General features: G+C 32.2%; 1 protein-coding gene across 1 annotated transcript in view; it reads right to left on the reverse strand.

Annotated features, from left to right (window-relative positions):
* LOC137634349 (G-protein coupled receptor GRL101-like) overlaps nt 1-12,500 on the reverse strand; it is a 376,114-nt gene that overhangs the window by 177,496 nt on the left and 186,118 nt on the right. The window contains exon 9 of the mRNA XM_068366747.1: nt 741-881. Coding sequence (XP_068222848.1) covers nt 741-881 — 141 coding nt within the window. The remainder of the gene's footprint in view (nt 1-740; nt 882-12,500) is intronic.

A 12,500-nucleotide genomic window follows, 5' to 3' on the forward strand; every position in this document is an offset into this window, starting at 1 on the left:
AATTTATTAATATTACTCCGATAAAATACCTCATCTGAATGGCGGGTGAAGACTTCTAAAATAAAGGAGTAGAGATCACACTTAGGTAATCAGAAATGGGGCGTAATTTACCAGAATTGGACTCCGTATTCTAGATGGGGTCTTACTAGTTATGTGTACAGCTGTAGTACCGTATCTTTGTTTTCGTATTTGAATTGTCTCTTTATGTAGCCTATCAGTTCCTGCGCTTTCTTTTCAGCTTTCGTGCTCTGTTTGGTGAACTTCAAATCCTTGCTGATAATGATACCGAGATCTTCATCCTCGTCCACACTTTCTATTTCATTACCAAGCTGTGAGTAATCTGACTGTAGGTTACTAAAACGTATGTGCATGACTACATTTCCCACAGTTGAAAGGCATTTTCCATTTTCTGGACCATTCTCCTAGCTTCATTGGATCCTCTTTTGAGAGAGAGAGAGAGAGAGAGAGAGAGAGAGAGAGAGAGAGAGAGAGAGAGAGAGAGAGAGAGAGAGAGAGAGAGAGATAGAGCTAAAATTCGTTCTTAAATGGGTTGAGTACATGACGTTTTACATGAATCAGAGTAAGATCTTAGCACATTGACCACCACAATTAAAATTGTGGTGATGAAAAAGGAAAGAATAAAAATTAACAGCAATCAGAGATTTCTGACCTCCGCCAAAGCTCTAACAGGTAGTATAGCAAAACTATCATAGATATCAATAACTTAAATTCTTACTCACCACAATCAAATTCATCTTCTCCATTCAAGCAATCGGACTTGAAGTCACAAAGGAGACTCGTAGGAAGACAACGTCCATCTTCACATCTAAACCATTCTGGATCACCCGAAGATTCTAACTCAAGGCAAACGTTTTCATCGACTGAAAAATAAAAAACAACGGTTTTAGAAGTTATAGTTATAATGATTTCTTCAATATTTCACGTATATGAAAATCTCGTAAAACAATTTTCACTGAACCACAACTCCGAATACATAAGTCAGACACCTATAACGATTTAATTGAGCCCAATGAAAATAAATTACACTCAACTGAGAACAAAATAATAGGTAAAGAACATAGAAATATCATAATCGTCATTTCTCTTAGTCGGGGTCTTGAAGAGTTCCTGTCCCTACTGATTTACAAATTAACAACAAGTGAGACAGGCCTCTAGTCCTGAGCTGCTGTGAGTAACCTGGATAAACTAAACCCAACGTGAAAATACTAGTGATTCATGATAACTTATACATCGTTTTACTCAAATCACATTATTATATAACTGTAATTATTTGGAAAATCTAATCACATTACAATATCTAAACCCGGCAGAAAAACACAGCCAGGTAGTAATTTATTCGTACCCTATCTACTTTCAGATTGGCAGGATCATGCAGCTACCTAACACTGCTGTGGTCTAGAGATGCACCACTAACCCAAAGGCCGCCAACAAGGTTCTTTTCTCCCTGACCAAATTTAAGGTAAATCCCACTCGACACCCACAAAATTTCAGCCAGTGCAATGGCCCTAGCAATCCCATCATCAATCCAAGTTCAGTCCTAAGCCTGTTGACATAAACACCTACACCTACATCACAGTCGTATAATCCTACAAACACCTACAATGGTTCCTCAAACTCCTTAACTTTACACACCAGAGATCACGAAAAGGTTTAAGCCCGGAAATTTCACTACATCCTACACCAATGTCAAAAATGTCCACTTACACAGAGCCCATTCATACCATTGCTGCCCTTTCACAAGAATTAACAAAGCAGACTATTGCTCTCAATGTCTCATTGGCATCCCCCAGAGTTTTCATTTTGGATTTGCCTTGTTTAAGTCACTTTCATTACCTACAAGCAGAGTAAATTTGATATTAAAAGGGGGTTGTCGCCTAATATTTGAATTTAGGAAAATCATGAGTGTTAGTCTTAAATTTATCATAAACAACCAGGTGTTACAAACTACCATCACCTATCATGGTGGAGATGGTTGATTTAGATTCTAAATACATATTCGACATGAATATGTTTAGAAAAGCCCAAATCAACTTATCTCTGTTATGTCCGGGTGGTCGAATAATTAATAGTCAGCTTTACTTCAATTGAGTGGTAAATAGTCGAATTTTTGTCCGAGAAGTAGTGCTTATCCTATACACACACACACACACACACACATATATATATATATATATATATATATATATATATATATATACATATATATACATATATATATACTGTATATATATATATATATATATATATATATATATATATATGCATAAAGACTAGGGATTGATGAACTACGAAAGTTTGCAAAGACAAATCATAAACAAACACGAGTGGAAGGACATAACTGAGGCCTTTGTTCTGCAGTGGACTAGATATGGTCGATGATATATATATATATATATATATATATATATATATATATATATATATATATATACTGTATAACTTCGTACAGGTGTCTAAAAATAGATAACATTACTTTGGAACCATTTATTTTAAGAGAGGTTCAAGCAGAATTTGCGATCCACTAACACATACGGGCAGCATATTTGAATCTCAATCGCACATCACAAATTTGATTGATGTTATTTCAAATGTCTCATGTTTACAGGAAATAGAAGTAAAAACTTTCTTTTTCTTTTTGCATTACTGTATAGATTAATATTAATAATTGTTAGAGTTCTTAAAATATTGTATTTTGTAATTTATTTATTTCCTTATCTGCTTATCTCACTGGGCTTATAGCATCCTCCTTTTCCAACTAGGACTAAAGGGGTACTCCGTAGAGTTCAAACCTCCCCAACGGTGGCTTATTTCTCGTTGGCATGGATTTTCATATACTCAAACATGAACCAAGTTTTAAGTCTATGTGACAAGGATGTCCAAACTTATGGCTGATTACGTGATATGTATGTTTTGCTCAGCCGTGACCTTGACCTTTGACTTTCCAAAATTTATTCATTTCCAGCTCTTTACATAACAGACTAAACTCCCTAAAAGTTTCGTTACTTTACGATTAAAACTGTGGCCGTATGGTTGATGACCGGAATTTGACCTTTCACTTGACCTTACCTTGGATTCGACATTGACCTGAACATATATTAATTGGCGTGGATTTTCATACACTGAAAAATGAACCAAGTTTTAAGTCTCTGTGACAAGGATGTCCACACTTATGGATGATTACGTGATATGGACGTTTTACTCACCCATGACCTTGACCTTTGACCTTCCAAAATTTAATCATTTCCAGCTCTTTACATAACAGACTAAAATCCCTGAAAGTTTCATTACTTTACGATTAAAACTCTGGCCGTATGGTTGATGACCGGAATTTGACCTATTACTTGACCTTACCTTGGACTCTACCTTGACCTGAACATATATTAATTGGAGTGGATTTTCTTACACTGAAAGATGAACCAAGTTTCAAGTCTCTGTGACAAGGATGTCCACACTTTCAAAAACAAACACACACACACGCACACACCCAAAAAGGGACGAAAACATAACCTCCTTCAAAATTCGTTGGCGGAGGTAATAATAATAATAATAATAATAATAATAATACCGGTATACTGTAGTTTTATATTTCTTTTCGCTGATTAAATGAAGGCAAATCATTTGCATTGTTCCTTTTTTCCTATTAACTTTCTATGCCATAAATATGCCCTTTAACTTATCCGTTGTAATTGCAATATTTTTTTTATGGAAACACAAATTACACGACAAGGTGATGCATTTGGATGTTATAAGCCCAAGGGCTCCAACAAGGAAAAATAGCCTAGTGAGGAAAGGATATAAAGAAAATAGATAAGCAATATGAAAAGTAATAAACAATTATAACAAAATATTCTAAGAACAGTAACAACATTAAAACAGATCTTTCATATATAAACTACAAAAAGAGACTTATGTCAGTGTGTTCAACATAAATAAATTTGCTGCAAGTTTGAACTTTTAAAGTTCTACCGATTCAACTACCCGATTAGGAATATCATTCCACAACTTAGTCTTAACTGGAACAAAACTTCTAGAATACTGTGTAGTATTGAGCTTGATGATATAGACGGCCTAACTACTATAATTAACTGCATACTTAGTATTACGAACAGGGTGGTACAGTCCGGGATGATCTGAATGTAAAGGTTGGTCAGAATTATGAAAAATGTTATGCAACATGCATAACGAACAAATTGATCGACGGTACGAGAGATTAATATCTGGATCAGGGATCAGAAATTTAATAGACCGTAAGTTTCTTTCCAAAAAAAATGAGATGAGAATCAGCAGCTGGAGACCAGACACGAGAACTTTACTCGAAACAGGGTAGAATGAAAGAATAAAAACACTTCTTCAGAATAGATTGATCACCGAAAATCTTGATAGACTTTCTCAATAAGCCAATTTTTGTGCAATTCAAGAGGACACATTCCTAATGTGTTTCTCAAAAGTAAATTAGTTGTCTAAAATCACACCTAAAATTTCAAAAGAGCCATACAGAGTTAAAGAAACATTTTCAATGCTTAGATCCGGATGGCGAGGATTATTATTGTCCTCGACCTACTTACAATTATACTTTGAGTTTCGTTAGCATTCAACTTCATGCGCCCTAATTGGCACCATGCACTAATTTAAGCTAGATCTCTAATAAGGGATTCAGCAACCCCAGTTCTACATTCAGGAGATGGCATTGATGCAAAGAGTAGCATAACCTACATATGCATCGAGTTTGTTTCCTAGGCCAAACCACATCCATGTGTATAATGTATGAAAAGTAATGGGCCAAGAACTCTACCCTGAGGAACACCATATATCACATTCCTATACTCACTATGGTGCCCATCAACAACAACTGTTTAAGACCTATTACTTTGAAAATCGACAATAATACTAAGAAAAGACCCATCCACTCCCCTCCTAACTGTTTAAGTTTGAAAACAAGGGTCCCATGATTAACACGGTCAAAGGCAGCAGTAAAATCAAGGATAATTATACGAACTTCCTGACCACAATCAAGGGATTCCTGTATAGCATTAGAGACTGTATGAAGGCCATCACATGCTCCAAGGCCTTTACGACAGCCAAATTGAAAACTAGGGGACAGATGATTGCCTTCCGCAAAACTATCTAGACGTTTTGCTAAAAGACGTTTAAAATATAATTGAGTTTTATTTGTTCGTGTTTATTTGTAATCAAATAAGACTGTGTTCAATGTATTGGATTGAAGATTGGTGATATTAATGAGTTCAATTTGTTTAGGTAAATATTAGATTGTGGTCATTTTTTAAAATATTTTACTGGGAAAATTATTGTGTCTATTCTGAGGGTGTAGAACAGTATCTGCTGTATGAAAATGAGTGGTAAAACTAAGAATTAAATATGATTGTTTGTTTACGTGAAGATAATAAAGTAGAACATGAGCAGATACGTGGTTGATTCTGGTGTACCCTCAAAACATCTCAATATCAATCATTTCAAGGAAGACTGGAATAGAGAATAAACTACAAAAGATAATAAGCATTCATCTGCACATTCTTTGTGGAACTTTATAACAGAGAGCAATGTCACCCAAACGCGTATATATTATTTTACAGGAAAAATGTAAAAAAAAAAAAAATAATAATAATTTCGCCGAAGTTGTCATTAAAACCACAATGAATATAATACATTTAATCAATTTCAAAATAAAAAAAAACATCAAACTTCCTGAAATGGAGAGTGAGATTTTTCATGAAAATATTATTTCTTAGTGTAACTGCTCAAAAGGTGAACGAAAACGTTGAAAATATTATTTGAAAAGAGTGAATATACTTGATGCGTTTTTCACTCGAGAGGTTTGACAGTGATATGCAAAAGGTTATGTGAGTATGTTTCATATAGTCTTTCCAAAAAGGGTTGAGTGACAGTATTGTCCAAATGTCACCTATAAACAAATGCCGCTCATGCACAAAATTTCCATTTTCAAAATGCCACTCCTCCCTACTCTACTCACCGGATAGCTGTTTTCATAAAATAAATAAACTAGCAAATGGAAGAGGCAAGTCATTCCAGGTCAATTTCACGTTGTACAATCAATCTAGTGAGAAAGTGAAGAGTGAAATTTAACATTTAACAGAGCAACACAATCACTGAATAGAAATATGTCTTGATTCTGATAGCCTATATGAACAATAATAACAATATTAATAACGATCATAATAAATAATTCAAGCGAAGATGAATACATATTAATTTAACGTAATCAAATAATAGAGAAAATATTTTCTGAAAAAATGGGAATGAATAACACAACAAAATAGTAAAAATAGCAAAAAACAAAAAAATATCAACTAGAACGGGTACTCGGTAGAGACCATACCTTCGCCACCGCCACTTTTGTCACTAAAAAAACTGATGATGATGTGGGTATTTGATCCCAAAATAAATCTGTCACCTAGATTTGTCATCATGGCTTAAAAATAAGATATCAATGGCCGGGTAATGACAAAATCCGCACTTTCTGCAAGATCATTGACGCCATTGACCATTGCTCCCAACCGCTCACAAGGATAATGACATTACTATATTATGTTGTATATCGCAAGATAGGCAATTGAATTATACACATTTTGGCACTAGTTTCATGCAATTCGGATAAAAATGGACAAGATATAGCAAAAGACGTTTTTTTTTTTTTTTTATCTCTTTGTGACCTTAACCTTGACTATTGACCCAGTCACTACCAAAATCTAATCAAATTGTCCTTGGATCATGGCCAATGATCCAACCAAATTTCATGAGATATGTTCATGATATAGGGAAAAGAAGTTTTTTACCTTTTTGTGACCTTGTTCATATTTTATATCACAAGACACGTAATTGAAATATGCACATTTTGGCACTAGTTTTATGAAAACTGGATAAGAATTTACCATTATATAGTTGGATAGATAGCGTGGAAGACGGAAAGGATGTGGATATCCTGGAAGGGCATAAGTGCATGGATGGTTTGATGGTGCAAATGTGTGTAGGTGGGGTAAATGCACTGCTACGAATTTTCATTGTAGAAGTTGGAAGCAACTAGTGCTATGGAAGTCTTACTGCACATACGGTTCAATGGAGATTTAGCAATTAATGGATAAATGTGACAGAGACTAGTGCCGTTTCTCTCCAGAGCCACCCACTATTAATAGAAACATGTTGAAAAAGATATACAAATAAAATCAATGGCCTAAACTAACAATAACTTTTCTGAAAGTTAAGTGGACTTAAAACTAATTTTTAATCAAAGCCTTCGTATGCTATAAGAATACCCTTTCAAATACTACTTTCCTCTTTGAAGGAGAAACTATCATCAATTTATTCAAGACCCGCTTGAATTCAAACTTGAATTCAATACCAAAATGTCAATATCCCATGTGAAACAATTTAAATGAATACACTCGACAATACTGTAATCCAGACAAACAAGCGAGATTTCTAAATAGATTTTACGTAGCACAATAAAAGTCCCAAGAAACATCAGCATACATCTATTCCAGACACTCGTCTAATATCTCTAAAACTATCGCATATATTGCTTTCAGCTTCATTGTGGCAATTCAGGATCTTGCTCCTTCGAAAACAAAGATGTAAAAGTGATCTTTACGGGATTGTATCTGCAAGCATTATGTTATCGTTGCAAGAGAGGAATTATAATATAAAGATGTACTTAACCAACTAATATGTAGAATAAGTCGTCAAAATATTTCTTTGTAATGAGATTTGAGTGATTGGAATAGTAAGGCTACTTGCTAAAGGTTTTGCATGTTTAATGATGATGATGATGATAATAATAATAATAATAATAATAATAATAATAATAATAATAATAATAATATCGTTATTACTGGGTATTCAAAATCCACAGTAATATATATCGTTATATATTTTTAAAACAGAAGCTTTCGCACTTTCTTTTTAAAGTGCCTCTTCAGCTGAAGAGGTACTTTGAAAAATATGCGAAAGCTCCTGTGTTTTTAAAAGATACAACGATATATAACTTGTGGGTTTTTAATAACCAAGATTCTTATACTCATCCCGGTGTTTTCCTCAATTTATTGTTACTACTATTCGCATAATTATTAGTAATGTTCTTATAAAAACCATAGTAAAAACTAAAGGGGCACTCAATAGAGCGCAGACCTCCATGACGGCATCTTATTTCTCGATATTTTGCTCGACATTGACCTTTACCTTCGACCTTAACATGTATTAATTGGTGTGGATTTCCATTCACTGAAATATGAACCAAGATTGAAATCTCTGTGACAACAATGTCCAAACTAATGGCTGATTCCGAGAGTTGGACATTTTGCTTGATCGTGACTTTGACCTTCCAAAATTTATTATTTACCAGCTTTTTACATAACAGTTAATTCCTGAAAGTTTCATTGCGCTAGGATTAAAATTATGACCAGGAAGCTGTTCACAAACAAACACACACACACAAACAGGGGCGAAAACATAACCTTCTTCCAACTTCGTTGGCGGAGGTAATCAAACCAATTTGAAATGCTTAAAGTACAGAAACCGTAAAACCCAAATGTTCATGATAACTATTTGAAAGGATCTGTATTTATACGTTAAAAGTATTCATAGAAATATTGTAAAACGACAAGGTTATATAGTAATTCAAATCATAGATCTGAGTTTAAGAATTATTTAAATTTCACAAGAGTTCTCGCAAGACAACAATAAAGACTCCAAAACTAAACATCAGAATTATAGATATGAATGATGTTATAATCACATCCAAAGTCTATAGAAAGTCTATATGTGAATCTTGATCACACCCAGGTCAAATGTTGCTCTCTGTCCAACAAGATGTGTGTGTCACCAAGGCAGTTTTGTTTTATATTACACGCTAAGAAAATTATCACACGTTCTGTAGGCACTCACTATAAATCGACATCGTTTTAAGCTGTTGTCCGGTTTTTAGACATAACATAACAGTTAAAAAATTTCAGATTCCCCAAAGTGAAGAAAAAGATAATAGGAAGCATAATATGCCAATTTAGTCGGAAAAATAAGTTAAACAAGAAAAGAGAAGAATTAGATAAGCTTTCCTGTTGCTAATACTTTCAAAACACTAGAAAATTGCAACTAATATTTATAACAGAATGGAACTAAGAGCGAATATAAACCTGCCCCAGAGATCACTGAATTGGAAAATTTCTACAAAGCGCAAACGACCGAATATCTTACTTGAAAATTACAATGAAAAGAAATTCACACCAAATTTGCGAGATGTATTTCATATTCTGCTATAGATGCTTCATTTCAGTAAGACATATTCCCACTCCATGATAAAATCTGATATAACATGCAGTAGAATACTCTAATGGATGCAAATGATTACGTAGTAATATTGAAGTAACAAAAAATAACAACCAATACTTAAGAAATAAGCAATAGATGACACAGTAATTTATGGCCTTACAACAAAGAGGAATAAATAGCCAACATTAATAAGTATAGCAATATACGTAATGACGTTACTGGATGCAAAACATTACTAAATAACTGAATGATAATATGATGATAATGCAAGATATTGCAGCCTCAAGTGTACTTCAGTTGTATGAGATTGTCTCTATTATCTTATGACATAGTTTTCATCTTTACTTCATCAAACCCTTGAGATCGTCTCATTTTGTGAGAGGATTATTATACGAGTATCCCTCAACTTTCACAAAATAAGAGTATCGCAAAATAGCAGAAAAATATACCGGGAAGTGACAACTCTAAAATGCATAAAGATTATCATTCTAATACTAGTTATAATATGACTTCATAACATAACACTGATCAGTAAAGGTAAGGTCATATATTTCATGTGGTGTTGAAGAGGTATTTCAACGCCAGAATCAATTGGTTTAACCTCGACTCTGCCTTGCTTTCTCCCCACAGAAATTACCGTGATCTACTTGGTTAGAACGCTCGTTATAGAAGGGTAACGGTTGCACTGGAGCTTTATCATATCCTGACTGAATAAGATCCGTTCAGTATAGGCAGGTATTAAAATACAATGAATGTTTCTAGATGTGATAATTTTACGATACAAATAAATAAGTGCGGCGGTTCTGCTGAAATAAAGTTTCATGTTTCCGACACGAAACCTTCGTATTTTGAAGCTAAAATTATTTTAAAAATTAAAATAAAGCCTCTCTCGAGTTGTATTTATTTTCAAAGTCTAGTGCTAAAATGATTATATATATATCAGATCGGAAAGGACCGACATAGAATTAATTTTTTTTATCTTTTATTATGAAATACACATTTACAATCTTATAATTTATAACATATATACATCATAGTATGTTTACATAAATATTTTTTCTTATTTTACATATACTGTAAATAAAATTGAAATTTTTACTATTTATCTAAATATGATTTTAAATCAAAAATAAATTCAGGGAGCCAAAAAGAAAAAGTTGAAAAAAAAGAAACCCCGACTATAACGTGCATCGTATATTACAAAATTATTGAAACTATTTTTGCCAGGTGATGACAATATTCTTCGAAAAGGGAAAAAATTGAGATTTCATTATGTGCCATATATATCATCCATATTGGAAGACAATCCAAGATATATTTACTCCTCTACCATTGGACGTTATGAAAGTTTTTTTTTTTTTTTTTTTTTTTTTAAATATTTAACGTAGGAACACAGGCATGGAAGGATATATTTGAATTTGATCAGAGAGACAAACTTTCCAGATCGAGAGAAAAGTTATCCAAATATGTACTTCTTTGGAAAAAATATGTAACATAACCTACAAAGTGTACTGTAAACAATATTTCGGTTCCATACGAATGCAAATGAAATAAAGTAACTATTTCGACATTGGAATAGAAGTGGGAAAAGGGTGATCTGAATTAACTGAATCGGAGTATTGCAGTACAAAACGAGGAACAATAATGTGGAAGTTTTCTACAAAGTTAAAATTGCCTCTTAAGTCCTTAACCTATAGGCTTACTAATCATTAATGAGTTTATATATATATATATATATATATATATATATATATATATATATACAAACGTATATATATATATATATATATATATATATACACACATATATATATATATATATACATATATATATATATATATATATATATATATATATATATATATATATATATACATATGAGTGTGTGTTTGTGTTTTAATGATATTCTTATAATCATAGATGCATAAAAAACCAATTACTACTCAAGTGTCTACATGAAGCTGGTATTGGTTGTTATTCATTTATACGAGAAAAATCTCATATTCTTTTATTGAATACCATGTTTATTAAAGAAATAATCCCGTTTAAAATTGTAATTCGTTATTTTTCCAAAAAGAGTTTTCAGCTTGAAAAACACCATTCATTTCATGCAATGAATGTTTTTATATGCCACAGGGAAAGTTCATGAAGCCTTCTATTTTCGTAGAATAAAAGTTTCCCCGAAACGATTTACAGATCCATGTTTTTACCCGCCATGATACTGAAGATAGAGTCTCTGTACAAAAAAACTTCAACTTAACCGATCTTTAAAATGTGGCATCCATAATGTTTTCCAGCTCCGTTCCGTTTCCAGAGAAATCACGTAAAGCTCTTTTGTAGAATAATACTTGATATTTAATGTACGCACACCAGTACACACCGACCCACAAACTTACACACACACACACACACACACACACACACACACACACACACACATATATATATATACATATATATTTATATATATATTCATATATATATATATATATATATATATATATATATATATATAAATATATACATATACATATCAATGAGGGAGTGCCTGTGTGCGCGTGTACACCTACATGAAAGAACACACACAAGTAAACACTTAATGTTTAATTAAATAATTACACACACACATATATATATACATACATATATATATATATATATATATATATATATATATATATATATATATATATATATGCATATATTTATATATATGCATATATATATACTGTATATACATACATATATATACATATATATAATGTATATATATATATATATATATATATATATATATATATATATATATATACACGTACATGAAGGCACATGCACGCAAGTAAACACATAATGCATGAATAAATAGTTATAGGCATATATACAAGTATGCATTTATTTTTACATATGCACACACATATATATATATATATATATATATATATATATATATGTACATATATATATATATATATATACATACATATATATATTTATATATATATGCATAAATATATATATATATATATATATATATATATATATATATATATAATGAGGATGGGAAAAATAATGTTACCCCATTGCGTACATGTGTTTGTTGTAGCTCAAGATCTACTAATTATCGTTCAATCTCCATAACGACCAAATTATCTAAAGTTTTTGAACGTCTTTTGACAAAACG

This window comes from Palaemon carinicauda, chromosome 44, assembly GCF_036898095.1.
Source record: "Palaemon carinicauda isolate YSFRI2023 chromosome 44, ASM3689809v2, whole genome shotgun sequence".
NCBI lineage: Eukaryota > Metazoa > Arthropoda > Malacostraca > Decapoda > Palaemonidae > Palaemon > Palaemon carinicauda.